The sequence below is a fragment of the Salvelinus alpinus genome, chromosome 2 (genome assembly GCF_045679555.1).
Source record: "Salvelinus alpinus chromosome 2, SLU_Salpinus.1, whole genome shotgun sequence".
NCBI classification, from domain to species: Eukaryota; Metazoa; Chordata; class Actinopteri; order Salmoniformes; family Salmonidae; genus Salvelinus; species Salvelinus alpinus.
The window spans coordinates 73,196,461-73,212,165 of record NC_092087.1 but is presented as its reverse complement, the minus strand read 5'-3'; the positions used below and the strand labels follow the sequence as shown (position 1 = coordinate 73,212,165).

Below are 15,705 nucleotides of genomic sequence, written 5' to 3'. Positions count from 1 at the left end.
CACATGCAGTGGATACAATTAGACAAGAAAAATATATGGATAAACAATTTTTGTTAGATAATACTTCCAGATCACAAGATGCAATTGCTTGAAGCATGTCTATGTTATTATCAAAGTTCATATTTGTGTGAATGCCAGTATCTCCAAATCTGCTTCGTTGCAAATCCAATTATCAGGCCTAAACCCAAACCCAGGATAAAGGGGCTGAGTGAATGTGGTCTGGACTCTATGGAGGAGGGTCATTGTGTCAGAGACGCCATAGAAGGACAGAGATCCTTCCTTGTGGTCCAGGTACACTCCTACTCTGGAAGAGCAGAGGACAGGGATATCAGTCTGTTCATCATTGTGGTAGAAGGTGGAGCTATAGTCAGAGCAGATTAAACACCAGGATTGATCATTCTTCCCAAACAAACTGCCTCTGTCTTTTCTGCTGACCCCTTTATATGAGACGGCTATACAAACTGACCCAACCCCATCCCAGTTTACCTCCCAGTAGCAGGCTTCAGACAGACCCTCCCTACACAGCACCTGGGGGTAGAAGGTAAATCTATCTGGATGGTCAGGATATTCCAACAACTGACACTGGTCCCATTTCACATTCCTGTTCCCCACCGACAGATACAGTCCGTTATGTGCTGTGTTGGGATCCAATGTAAGATGAACATTTCCAGATATCTTGGCCATTTCCTCCTCCAATACATCCTCCAGTCGTTCTTTTAGTCGGGAGACTGATTTCTTCACATCTTCAAAGGAGACATGTCGGTCGACAGCGCTAGGTAAGGCTTCAGATTCAGGAGTGACACAGAGAGACTGGACATTCTGGAGGAAATGGATGTGATCCTCAGTTTCCTCCAGCTCAGTGTCTCTCCCTTTAGCCCTCTCCCGGGCTATGATCAGCTTCTTCACCTCAGAGTGCTTTTTCTCAATGGAGCAGATCATGCTAGTAAAGATACTTTCACTGTTCTTCATCGCACCCTGTGTAGAGCGCTTGAGTGACTTCATAGTCTTTCTTACATTATTCTTCTCATTCTTTATCCCGTGGATTCTCTGCTGGGATTTCTCCCCCAACTCCCTCTGTTTCGCAATCCTTTCTGCTGCAACTGATACTGTTTCATGGCCTTTATGTTCATCTAACAAACACTGATAACCGATAAACTGCTGATCTGACCGGCAGTAAACCTCTAGCAGTTTATCATGATGAGAGCAGATTTTCTCCTGTAGCTGTGTGGTGGCTGGAACCAACTGGTGCTTCTTAAAGGTAGGAGATTCATAGTGAGGCTTGAGGTGAGTCTCACAGTAAGAGGCCAGACACACCAGACAGGACTTGACAGCTTTAAGTTTTCTTCCAGAGCAAAAATCACACTCCACATCTCCAGGTTCAACATAACATTGAGATGGAGGAGCAGGTTGGAGTCCTGTCTTCAGATTCTCCACTAAGTCAGACAACAGAGTGTTTTTCTTCAAAACAGGCCTTTGGATAAATCTTTCCATACACAGGGGGCAACTGTAGAAACCCTTGTGGTCATCCTGATCCCAGATGCCATCAATGACTTAAATGTAAATGTAATAATGTATACAGTATCTCTTCACATGACTCTGCTGTGCTGAAGCATCGTTTTTATAATTATGTATAAATTATACAGCCATTACATTTTGTGCATGGTGAAGGGACTACTGACCTCACTTAATCATTATTTTGTAACACTTTACTGTAAGTGTCCTTATGCATGCATTCACAACGCCTTTATAAAATCAATGTATCATATAACGTTTGCCATAAGCTGTCAAAAGTAGATGACATTTGTTATGAGTCATGGCATGAGATGTTATCAAACCAGTTATAATGGGTGTTAAAAATGACTGTTCATCCTGTTTTCATATGCTCTAATGTCAACTGTTAATAACAACTGTTACTACACAGTCTGAATGACAACGTATGTAATGTGTTATTACATGCTGCATAAGAGCAGTGGTGGAAAATGTACCAAATTGTCATACTTGAGTAAAAGTAAAGATACCTTAATAGAAAATGACTTACGCAAAAGTGAAAGTCACCCAGTAAAATACTACTTGAGTAAAAGTCTAAAAGTATTTGGTTTAAAATATACTTAAGTATCAAAAGTAAAAGTAAAAGTCTAAATCATTTCAAATGTCAAATTCCTTATATTAAGCAATCCAGACGGCATCATTTTCATGTATTTTTAAATGTAAGGATTGCCAGGGGCACGCTCCAACACTAAGACATAATTTAAAAACGAAGCATGTGTTTAGTGAATCCGCCAGATCAAAGGCAGTAGGGATGACCAGGGATGGTCTCTTGATAAGTGTGTGAATTAGACAATGTTCCTGCCCTGCTAAGCATTAAAAATGTAACGAGTACTTTTGGGTGTAAGGGAAAATGTATGCAGTAAAAAGTACATCATTTTCTTGAGGAATGTAGTGAAGTAAAAGTAAAAGTAGTCAGAAATATAAACAGTAAAGCACAGACACCCCCAAATAATGACTTAAGTAGTGCTTTCAAGTATTTTACTTAAGTACACCACTGCATAAGAGTCTACATACCAGATGTTATAATAGGGTGTTATGTAATTTACCAACCTTTGTGTCACATTATTACATTGAACGGAATGATGGTTGTCATAACCATGTCATATGCTCTTATAGAGTGTGCACAGACACCTTAAGTAAAGTGACAATAATTTGAGGTGTTATAAAATAGCTATGAATGTGCTTACACAACAGGATGATTTGAGAATATGACAAAACCTTACCATTCAAAGGATCTCCAAGAAACATGGGAAAATAGGAGCACAGATGTCCTTAGGATTTTTATTTATTTAAAAAAGGACACGTTATAATACTAACAACTTGCCAAGAAAACACTAAAATGTTGAAAAGAAACCGACAACAAAATCAACGTTGCTGCAGCACAACAGGATTTGTGACAGCTGTGAAAAAAAGGAAGTTGCATGTGCAGGCTACAGTAACAATGACAGGTATATTATGAAAAAATGCTAGTTAAAATCAGGTAAAAGTAGCTAGTTGATGTTACAATTGCAACATTTCATTGGCCCACCGATGGCTAGCTATCTAGCTAACTTCACTAGCTACAGGTGGAATTAAGCACATTTCTCATTAACATCCTCTTTCATTTACACTTTAAATGTAATTACCTTTACGGGATCGGTGTCGCTATACCGGGTCGGTTGAGCTAACATGCGCTAATGTGATTAGCATGACGTTGTAAGTAACAGCAACAACTTTCTTATATGGGCAGAAAGCTTAAATTCTTGTTAATCTAACTGCAATGTCCAATTTACAGTAGCTATTACAGTGAAAACATACCATGCTATTGTTTGAGGAGAGTGCACAACAACAAAAAACCTCTGAAGGTAAATAATGTACTATAATGTACCAAATTCAACCTAGCTAATTTCCGATTTATACGAAATTGTTTGACTACAGAGGTAGCAAAACTGTACTTCAAATCTATGATACTCCCCCACTTAACATACTGCTTGACTAGTTGAGCCCAAGCTTGCTGTACAACAGTAAAAAGTATTCAGTCTGTCTACAAACAGGCTCTCAAAGTGCTTGATTGGAAGCCCAATAGCCATCATCACTGTTAAATCCTCAGAAAGCATGAGCTCCTGAGTTGGGAAAATCTTGTGCAATACACCTGACGCATGTCTTGTATTCAAGATCCTAAATTGCCTGGCTCCCCCTCCACTCAGTATTTTTGTTAAACAGAAAACCCAAACATATGGCAGCAGATCCACAAGGTCTGCCATGAGAGGTGACTGTATAGTTCCCTTAAGGAAAAGCACCTTTAGTAAATCCGCTTCCTCTGTGAGAGCTTCCCATGTCTGGAATACACTACCATCAGACACACATAAATGCACCACATATCACACTTTCACAAAATGCATGAAGACATGGCTAAAGGTCAATCAGATTTGTGATCATAATCCCTAGCTGTGTATTGCCGCTTTCCATGTTGTCTGTTGTCTGTAGCTTGTGAGGTGTGTAAACACTTTGTAGCTTTTACGAATTTTGTCTTGCTGCTTTTTGTTCTATGTTGCTCTGTCTGTATGCTACGTCTTGCTTGTCCTATGTTGCTCTGTCTGTATGCTATGTCTTGCTTGTCCTATGTTGCTCTGCGTGTGCTCACTTCTCAATGATTGTCTATATTGTAATTGTTTTTAATAACCTGCCCAGGGACTGCTGTTGAAAATTAGCTGGCTGGCTGAAACCGGCACTTTTACTGAAACGTTGATTCATGTGCACTGTCCCTGTAAAAATAAACTCAAACTTACATTTAGTAATCTTGCTCTGATTTGTCATCCTGAGGGTCCTAGATATAAAATGTAGCATAGGTTTGTTTGATAAAATAAATGTTTATATTCAAATGTAGGAACTGGGTTCTACAGTTTGAACCCCTGCTGTCTCTGGCTCCACACCCACCCCGCCCGGACATCTAGATGTGTGAAAGTTAGTGTACAGTCGTGGCCAAAAGTTTTGAGAATGACACAAATATTAATTTCCACAAAGTTTGCTGCCTCAGTGTCTTTATATATTTTTGTCAGATGTTACTATGGAATACAGAAGTATAATTACAAGCATTTCATAAGTTTGAAACGCTTTTATTGACAATTACATGAAGTTGATGCAAAGAGTCAATATTTGCAGTGTTGACCCTTCTTTTTCAAGACCTCTGCAGTCTGCCCTGGCATGCTGTCAAATAACTTCTGGGCCACATCCTGACTGATGGCAGCCCATTCTTGCATAATCAATGCTTGGAGTTTGTCAGAATTTGTGGGTTATTGTTTGTCCACCCGCCTCTTGAGGATTGACCACAAGTTCTCAATGGGATTAAGGTCTGGGGAGTTTCCTGGCCATGGACCCAAAATATCGATGTTTTGTTCCCCGAGCCACTTAGTTATCACTTTTGCCTTATGGCAAGGTGCTCCATCATGCTGGAAAAGGCATTGTTCGTCACCAAACTGTTCCTGGATGGTTGGGAGAAGTTGCTCTCGGAGGATGTGTTGGTACCATTCTTTATTCATGGCTGTGTTCTTAGGCAAAATTGTGAGTGAGCCCACTCCCTTGGCTGAGAAGCAACCCCACACATGAATGGTCTCAGGATGCTTTACTGTTGGCATGACACAGGACTGATGGTAGCGCTCACCTTGTCTTCTCTGGACAAGCTTTTTTTCCTGATACCCCAAACAATCGGAAAGGGGATTCATCAGAGAAATGACTTTACCCCAGTCCTCAGCAGTCCAATCCCTGTACCTTTTGCAGAATATCAGTCTGTCCCTGATGTTTTTCCTGGAGAGAAGTGGCTTCTTTGCTGCCCTTCTTGACACCAGGCCATCCTCCAAAAGTCTTCGCCTCACTGTGCGTGCAGATGCCACACACCTGCCTGCTGCCATTCCTGAGCAAGCTCTGTACTGGTGGTGCCCTGATCCCGCAGCTGAATCAACTTTAGGAGACGGTCCTGGCGCTTGCTGGACTTTCTTGGGTGGCCTGAAGCCTTCTTCACAACAATTGAACCGCTCTCCTTGAAGTTCTTGATCATCCGATAAATGGTTGATTTAGGTGTAATCTTACTGGCAGCAATATCCTTGCCTGTGAAGCCCTTTTTGTGCAAAGCAATGATGACGGCACGTGTTTCCTTGCAGGTAACCATGGTTTACAGAGGAAGAACAATGATTCCAAGCACCACCCTTCTTTTGAAGCTTCCAGTCTGTTATTCGAACTCAATCAGATGACAGAGTGATCTCCAGCCTTGTCCTCGTCAACACTCACACCTGTGTTAACAAGAGAATCACTGACATGTCAGCTGGTTCTTTTGTGGCAGGGCTGAAATGCAGTGGAAATGTTTTTTGGGGATTCAGTTCATTTGCATGGCAAAGAGGGACTTTGCAATTAATTGAAATTCATATGATCACTCTTCATAACATTCTGGAGTATATGCAAATTGCCATCATACAAACTGAGGCAGGAGACTTTGTGAAAATTAAAATTTGTGTCACTCTCAAAACTTTTGGCCATGACTGTATAAGCTAATGATCCATCATGTATGACATTCCTGGGAGTGTGTAAACTTACATTGTATGTTACCATATAATTTTTGTATGTTCTCTATTGTTATGTACTTGAAAATATATCAATTGACCAATTCGGCACATTTGGGCAGATTTGAAACAAAATATTGTCCAGTATTGCAATGCTTCACTGGATCAATCTGAAACTTTACACACACATCTAAATTGTGCCTAAACAGCAATATTATATTATGGCCTTTCTCTTGCTTTTCAAAATGATGGATAAAAAAAAAATTGAAAACGTTTTTTTTGTTTGTATTATCTTTTACCAGATCTAATGTGTTAGATCTCCTACATACATTCATTCTCCTACATTAATTTCACATTTCCACAAACTTCCACGTGTTTCCTTTCAAATGGTATCAAGAATATGCATATCCTTGCTTCAGGTCCTGAGCTACACTCAGTTAGATTTGGGTATGTCATTTTAGGCGAAAATTGAATAAAAGGGTCAGATTCTTTAAAACCTTAATACACGTCATTTAACTCAAGCTAACTAGCCTTATTATTATCCATGTTATTTGCTGTAACTAGCTAGGTTTGCCACGAAGAGCCGACATCTCTTCTCTTCTATTTTATGTTAATCCCCATCCACAAGAGCACAAGAGCTCTCAATAACATTTCATTGGATACGTGAAAGTATGTGAAATAATATATTGTGTGATGTTCTGCAAAGTAAGGAATTACTCCTGTAGCTAGCAAACTAACTAGCAATGGCAATCATGTTAGCATATTTCGTACTGAGATTACTGTTCTAAAACCTGTTCTTGAGTTTAAAAGAATAAATACTGCTATCATTAGCTTATTTTCTCACTGCCCTGAGTTTAAGACAAGGGTTTAGCTATCTGGGAATTAAGAACATTCCCAAGAACAAATCCAAGAGCTTTATGTTCAAGAATCTAATTTCTTCTTAACCTTTGGCTTAAGGAGAAACATTAGAAATAACGCAATAACATTTCCAAGAACCTTTTTGAGGAATAGAAACTTTCCTTGACTTTCTTCATAAGTCTATAGATAAGAAAAAATGGCAGTTAAGTAGACATTTCTTCTTAAGAAGGTTTTGTGAATCTGGGCCCAGGGGCCGGATTAAAAAAAGTATGAAATGAATGCACTCCCTACTGTAAGTCACTCTGTATAAGAGCGTCTGCTAAATTATGTAAATGTGAAAATGTGCCCCAGCAACGTACATTTTTGTTGTAAAATTCTATTTGCTTCCATTTCGTTTTAACATGTGTGTTTTCTTGGCAAGTTGTTGACATGATGTGTCATTTCTTTAAGTAAGTAAGTTTTTTAACTAAGTATATCTGTGCTCCCATTTGTCCATATTTCTTGGAGATCCTTTGAATGGTAACATTTTGTGATACTCTCAACTCATCACATGGTATAAGCAGATTCATAACTTTTATAACACCTCAAATGAATGTCACTTTACTAAGGTGTCTGTGCACACTCTATACGGGCATATGACATGGTTATGACAACCATCATTCCATTCAATGTAATAATGTGACACGGAAATGAGTAAATGACATTACACCCTGTTAAAACATCTGGTATGTAGACTCTTACGCAGCATGTAATAACATAGGACAAGTTGTCATGCAGACTGTGAAATAGTAGTTGTTATTAACCGTTGACAGAGCATATAACAGGATGAACAGTCATTTTTAAAACCCATTATAATCAGTTTTATAACATCTCATGCAGTGACTCAACTAATTACAACAACTTTTTGACAACTTATGACAAAAGTTATAAAGGCTTTGTATATGCATGCATAAGGACACCTACAGTAAAGTTTTACCAAATAATGATTAAGTGAGGTCAGTAGTCCCTTCACCATGCACAAAATGTAATAGCTGTATAATTTGTATATAATAATACAAATTATGCTTCAGCACAGCAGAGTCCTGTGAAGAGATACTGTATACATTATCATTATAGAAGTGATCAAACTAAAACCATTCTTTAAACAATGTTTCCCTATTAAAATGGAATACTCTAACGAAATACAGTATATACACTGTCAACAGGGGTAAATCAGTGGTAGAACAAACTCAATATATGACAGGATGAACAGGCATTTTTAAAACCAATTATAACCGGTTTTATAACATCTCATGCAGTGAATCATGATTCATTAAAACTACTTATGACAGCTTATGACAAATGTTATAATGTGTTTTATAAACTGGGTAGTTTGGCTCCTGGATGATGATAAGCTGAAAGCTGTGGTATATCAGACATTATAAACTGGGTGGTTCGAGCCCTGAATGATGATTGGCTGAAAGCCATGGTATATTAGACCGTATACCATGGGTATGACAAAACATGTATTTTTACTGCTCTAATTATGTTGGTAACCAGTTTATAATAGCAATAAGGCACCTCTGGGGTTTGTGATATGTGGCCAATATACCACACGTTGCGTCGTGCATAAGAACAGCCCTTAGCCGTGGTATATTGGCCATATACCACACCCCCTCTGGCCTTAATATAACTGTTATAAGGCTTTATGAATGCATGCCTAAGAACACCTACAGTAAAGTGTTACCAATTATTTTACAGCACTTACAACCCATGAAAAATCTGAAATCAGAAAATCCACAACAACACATATCACGGGATACAAAGACAATGTCAGTTTCAGTAAGCACAAATGAATTTACCCTGCGTGAGAAAGGCCCCACATGGTCCCAGCTGACTATGAAAGATACGTATCGTAGTGTTAATGCTTATGACACAACGCCACTTCCTGATTCTGTGTACTCTGAACCTGTAGAGGGTGCGGTGTTGGACATATGTCAGGAAGAGATTGTCTGTCCAATCAGAGGCAATCTTTACTGCCATTGACGGCAAGTTTTACAGTATGTCTAGAATTTAACCCTCTACAATCCATTCTACCTTAGTCTGCAGTTCAAGACCTCTCAGTAGTTGACCTCTCCATCCAAAACACTATTCTCATACTCATTGCCCTAACTAAAGCGAAGAAAACAATATAAAAAAATTAATAATAATAATAAATAAATAATAGTTGGGCACACAATGTAAACATGGATTATACCTGGTACGGACACCAGTTTCTGGAGCTCCTTCTTGAGGCGAGTGATTTCCTTACACAGCTGAATGTCATCCATCCTAAAGACATAAACATTTAATTATTTAAAAACCCTGCATTATTCAGAATGTATTTAACTAGGCAAGTCAGTTAAGAACAAATTCTTCTTTTCAATGACAGCCTAGGAACAGTGGGTCAGGGGCAGAATGACTGATTTTTTACCTTGTCAGCTCAGGGATTCCATCTTGCAACCTTTGGGTTAATAGTCCAACGCACTAACCACTAGGCTATTCAGCAAATGGTCCAATCTAAGTGGTCCAAATGGTCCAATCTAAGTTTTTTGTCATTTAGCAGAAGCTCTTATCCAGAGCGACTTACAATAGTGAGTGTATACATTTTTGATACCGTTAACCCAGTATCACAGCATCACAGAGCCTACAGACATCCATTACTGTCAGCAAACTGAGAGCCTCACCTCCTCTACCTTTCTACCTGTCAGACAGGATGAACAGGGACCTGCGGTGGGCAACAGCTTTAAACAGAATGCCTGACTTATTAGATATTTCAGATTCTAAACAGTGTCATCAAAGGCTAAAACAAGATCCAATTATAAAAAAACAGTGCCGGGCTTCCATATACAGTCGTATGAAAAGGTTTGGGCACCCCTCTGAGGCTGCATAATAATTTACTCTGTCGTCACAGAAAATGATCACAGTGGCATGCCATTCATTTTCTAATAAAAGCTGAGTACTGGGGTATTGTCCAGACAAAGATTTTTAGTGTAGCAATATTAAGTTGTATGAAATTAAATCAGATGTGAAAAATAGGCTATGCAAAAATGTGGGCACCCTTGTCATTCTGTTGATTTGAATACCTGTAACTACTTAGCACTGATTAATTGGAACACACAATTGGTTTGGTGAGCTCATTAAGCCTTGAACTTCATAGACAAGTGCATCCAATCATGAGAAAAGGTATTTAAGGTGGCCAATTGCAAGTTGTTGTTCTCTTTGACTCTCCTCTGAAGAGTGGCAACATGGGGGCCTCAAAACAACTCTCAAATGACCTGAAAACAAAGATTGTTCAACATTATGGTTTAGAGGAAGGCTACAAAAAGCTGTCGCAGAGATTTAAGCTGTCAGTGTCCACTGTGAGGAACATAGTGAGGAAATGGAAGACCACAGGCACAGTTCTTGTTAAGGCCAGAAGTGGCAGGCCAAGTAAAATATCGGAGAGGCAAAGGCGAAGGATGGTGAGAACGGTCAAAACCAGCTCACAGACCACCTCCAAAGACCTACAACATCATCTTGCTGCAGATGGTGTCATTGTGCATCGTTCAACAATTCAGTGCACTTTGCACAGGGAGAAGCTGTATGGGAGAGTGATGCGGAAGAAGCCTTTTCTGCACACACGCCACAAACAGAGTCGCTCGAGGTATGCAAACGCACATTTGGACAAGCCAGCTTCATTTTGGAATATGGTGCTGTGGATGAAACAAAGATTGAGTGATTTGGTCATAACAAGGGACGTTATGCATGGCGGCAAAAGAACACAGCGTTCCAAGAAAAACACTTGCTACCCACAGTAAAATTTGGTGGGGGTTCCCTCATGCTGTGGGGCTGTGTGGCCAGTGCCGGTACTGGGAATCTTGTTAAAGTTGAGGGTCGCATGGATTCCACTGAATATCAGCAGATTCTTGGGAATAAGTTTGAAGAATCAGTCACAAAGTTGAAGTTACGCCGGCGCTGGATATTTCAACAAGACAACGACCCAAAACACTGCTCAAAATCTACCCGAGCATTTATGCAGAGGAACAAGTACAATGTTCTGGAATGGCCATCCCAGTCCCCAGACCTGAATACCATTGAGAATCTGTGGGATGATTTGAAGCGGGCTGTCCATGCTCGGCAACCATCAAACCTAACTGAACTGGAGATGTTTTGTAAGGAGGAATGGTCCAAAATACCTTCATCCAGAATCCAGACACTCATTAGAGGCTATGGCAAGCGTCTAGAGGCTGTTATTTTAGCAAAAGGAGGCTCTACTAAATATTGATGTGATTTTTCTATTGGGGTGCCCAAAGTTATGCACCTGTCTAATTTTGTTTTGATGCATATTGCACATTTTCTGTTAATTCAATAAACCTAATTTCACTACTGAAATATTACTGTGGCCATCAGTTATTTGATAGATCAAAATGAAATTGCTGATCCAAACACCCAATTATTTATAAATGGAAATCATGGAAATTGTCAGGGGTGCCCAAAATTAGTTCATACGACTGTAGTGTGTCACGACTTCCGCCGAAGTCGCTCGCTCTTCTTGTTCGGGCGGCGTTCGACGTCACCGGCCTTCTAGCCTGTCACGCCCTGGCCTTAGTTATCTTTGTTTTCTTTATTATTTTAGTTAGGTCAGGGTGTGACATGGGGGATGTTTGTGTGTTTTTGTCTCGTCTAGGGTGTTTGTATTGTCTAGAGGGTGTTTGTAGAGTTCATGGGGTTGTGTTCATTGTAGGTGTTTATGTAAGTCTATGGTTGCCTAGATTGGTTCTCAATTAGAGACAGCTGTCTATCGTTGTCTCTGATTGGGAGCCATATTTAGGCAGCCATAGTCATTAGGTAGGTTGTGGGTGATTGTCTATGTGTAAGTTGCCAGTGTCTGCACTTATTGTTTGTATAGCTTCACGTTCGTCTGTTTGTTGTTTTGATTAGTTTGTAGAGTGTTCGTTTCGTTTTCGTCCTCATTAAAGAAGAATGTATTGTTATCACGCTGCGCCTTGGTCCTCCTCACTTAAATGTTACGACGAACGTAACATAGCCATCGCCGATCCACTTTTCATTTTCCATTTGTTTTGTCTTTGTTTTACACACCTGGTTTCAATTCCTCAATTACATGTTCATTATTTAACCCTCTGTTTTCCCCATGGTTTTTGTGAGTGATTGTTTTATTGTAAGCTCGGTCCGATGTTTGTGGGCTTGGTATTACTTCATGTATTTGAAAATTTTGAGTAAAGTTCATTGTGTTACTCATCTCTGCTGTCCTGCGCCTGACTCCTCTGCACCAGCTACACCCAGAACCTTACACAGTGCCTGTGCCAAAACCTCTCTTCTCCAATGAATGAGGAAAGGATTCCCTCCCTCCCTCCATGTAACACTTTCCAAGCATTGCAATACAGTGCAATACAGGGAGTAGGACTAGGCACTCTGCTCCATGTGGTTAAACTTTTTCAGCCTGGGACCCAAATGAGAAATTCTGTGTTTTCCTGGGACCCAAGCTTATGAAAACATGCAACTATACGTAAATATCGGTACATTTAATTGCCCTTATGCCTAAAACAAATGCAATACAGACAAAAACAAATGACAATGAAATTAAATACCCATATAAATTGCAATTCATGTTTATTTTCCCCCATTAAAAACACTCATACATGTGTGTCTAGATTGGAACAGTTGCTGTTAAAATACAATAAATTATTTTCATTCTGAACTGGAATAAACTGATTGATCACATCACACAGATGTAGACCAGAAAACAAACACACACACACACACACACACACACACAGTCCTAATGAGAGGTGTCTATTCTGGGCTAAGTCTCTATTCTGGGCTCAGTTTTTGACAGTGCAACCCTAAGGTCATGCTCAGCATTGAGTGTGTTTCTGTACTTGTTTTTTAAGTTTCTAATAGTTGAGAACCCTGACTCGCATAGGTATGTGGTGTCAAACTGGACGAGAACATCTACTGCTTTCTCAGCCAGGCAGGAGACCGAACTGTGTGAGTGTGTTTGCCTCAAAAAGCATCTTGCTTCAATCAGTTTATTCCAGTTAAGAATAACAATTATTATTGTATTTTAACAGCAACAGTTCAAACCTAGACTAGTTTTCAACAATAATTTATAGAGTAAAATGTACAGTAGGCCTGATAATTTTTAATCTTCATCTGTACTGTTACTTAGGGTTGCACTATCAGTAGCTAGCTTGCTTTGGCGAATGTTAGCTATTAGCTGTGTACAAGGCCAGGGGATTGTTTGAAAGAGAAACTCACATCTACTACTATGAGAGTTAACGTTAGTTAGTACTCCCTTATTACTGCTTATCACCTGTTATAAAATGACAACAATGCCTTGCTAGCTGACATACTTTCCCACTGTCGAAGCACTGTTTCCTGCAGCATTCTGCCCTGTTCTGAAAGAACTCCCTGGGTTTACCATCATGCTGTGGATGTTTGGTCAGGACGTGTCGTTTTGTTAATTTGTTCGTTATGCGAGTCTCATTACAAAGCACTTTGTTGATAAAACAAGTTTACTGGAGAACTGAGACGAAGTAGAGACTCTGGACAGGGTGGATAAGGTTTAATTAAAAGCAATTTATTCAGAGGTAAAGATATCTGAAATAGCGTGCACGGACCCTTTCATCAAGCTCAAATGGAACTCTCCGAAAGAAGCCCAGATAACAGAGTGCATATACATTTTATACAGTACAGAAAGTAGGTTGAGTCTGGAAGTTCTGGTCCTCTGGTTGGTTCTGATGAGTTGGGCGAGGTCTCCTTCAGGCTAGTATCACTGTCCCATTGGCTCTGAGTAGAGTTCTTTGTCTTCAGAAATGTTCAGCTAAAACAGGAGATTAGGTGTGTGCGTAGATGTTCCTATTTTGACATTTCTGTGTGTCTCTGTAAAATGTTCAGACTGAAGAGGAGTTTTTGTGTGTGCGTAGATGTTCCTGTCTTATCTGTGTTTATGAAAGGTTTACGTCAGCCCTCTGTCCTTGGGTATGTGTGTGTCTCAGTTTCTCGTGATATGCAGTACCAGGCACCCCTTTTCTTATCAGTCTTTATGAAAAGGCCTGTGTCAGCCATCTGTCTCTGGGTGTGTGTGGGTCTCCGTATCTGCTTATGAGTTTGTGAGAAACCCTGTTTGGAAAGAAGTTAGTTATAACAATGTAATAGCAAATATGTTTGTGTTATAATAAATGATATATATTACAACTTCCACACACAAAACACATTGTGGGCGCTCCTCGTTATAAGTTTGTATGACAGAGAGAGAAACTCATCGCTGTTTATGCGTTTCATGACAATTCAGTCAGAACTTGTGGCTAGCATGAGTCCATTTGATGACAACGGTGAGTGATGGCGAGTGCGAATGACACGTCAGTGGCTGACAGCGCATCATCTGCTGCCTGAACGACAGCGCTGCATCGTGTGTGTCGTGGAGTCATCTTCAAGAAAACTGCAGAAAAAAAGATCCGGCAAACCACAAAGCACACGGGCATCTCCCTCTCGCGCAGCAGCCAAACTGAGCAGAGACCGCTGCTTAAGCAGAAAGCGCACAAAACAGAGAGCGCAGATGCACTTGGCCAAATCAATTCCAGTAATTAATGAAACAATTATAAATGTACACTGACACGTCGCGACCCACCATTAACAGGTCCAGTGGGTCGCGACCCATACTTTAAGAAAGGCGGCTCTAGATGCTGGAGAGTGGTGTCAAACAGACAGGGTATATCATCCATTACTAGGAGGATGAGACATCATCCTGGGTTAGTTCTGGTCTCCTGCCACATGACACATTTCCCTTCTGAGGAACATCAGTGATGACTCATAGGTCAGTGTAGTGACATACTGTAGAGCAGAACATTATTCATTCTGTAGTGTAGATAGAGCAGAACATCACTGCTGAGTGAGAGGGTCAGCTACAGTATCATCATTAGTAAGCTACATCATTGTTAATTCAGGTCTCAGTGGCAGTGTTATAATTAGAATGTTGTGGACATGGGCTACTGAGTGAGGGGTCAGCCCAGTTCCATCATTAAGAAGGGACAGCACTAGCTACTGAGTAATGGTGCTTTCAAGACAACTGGGAACACTTAAAAAACAAGGTCAAATCATGACGTCCGTGATCTTCAGGCCAGAAAGTGGGAGTTCTAGAAAGATGGATCCAAGTCGGATCTCGTTTTTTCAGTGTTCCTGGTTGTCTTGAACGCACTGATGTCGGAAGTCAGAGATTTGAGGTCCCAGTACCCAGCCTAGTGAGTGACCTCACTAGCAACTGAGTGAGAGGTCAGCCTAATGACATAAGTAAGAAGGGACATCACTAGCTACTGAGGGAGAGGGTCAGTTTAGTAACATTATCAATAGGGAAAGTTGTTTTTCACTACAGCTGAGAGGGACACTGACACTCTGGTTCATGCATTCACTCACTGTTGTAAGTTGCTTTGGATTCAATGGTTATAAAGATGAGCTGAGGAGAGATTGACTGCATCACTTCTTCTTTTTATAACAGCATATATTATTTATTGTTATATTAAATACAGTAAATAGTTCATTGTTGGTTTACAGGTTGCCTATGTAACGGATGTGAAATGGCTAGCTAGTTAGCGGTGGTGCGCGCTAATAGCCTTTCAAATCGGTGACGTCACTCGCTTTGAGACCTTGAAGTAGTGGTTCCCCTTGCTCTGCAAGGGCTGCGGCTTTTGTGGAGCGATGGGTAACGATGCTTCGTGGGTGACTGTTGTTGATGTGTGCAGAGGGTCCC

At 40.3% G+C, this 15,705-nt stretch overlaps 2 protein-coding genes across 2 annotated transcripts in view; both read right to left on the bottom strand.

Moving 5' to 3' along the window:
* LOC139567720 (bMERB domain-containing protein 1-like) overlaps window positions 1-15,705 on the bottom strand; it is a 45,677-nt gene that overhangs the window by 12,750 nt on the left and 17,222 nt on the right. Inside the window, exon 3 of the mRNA XM_071389157.1 lies at window positions 9,175-9,248. Coding sequence (XP_071245258.1) covers window positions 9,175-9,248 — 74 coding nt within the window. The remainder of the gene's footprint in view (window positions 1-9,174; window positions 9,249-15,705) is intronic.
* Window positions 118-1,729, bottom strand: LOC139551811 (tripartite motif-containing protein 16-like). The gene is made up of 2 exons (XM_071363173.1): window positions 1,711-1,729; window positions 118-1,550 (listed from the first exon to the last, which is right to left on the bottom strand). The coding sequence occupies exons 1-2, from the start codon at window positions 1,727-1,729 to the stop codon at window positions 118-120; spliced, it is 1,452 nt and encodes a 483-aa protein (XP_071219274.1).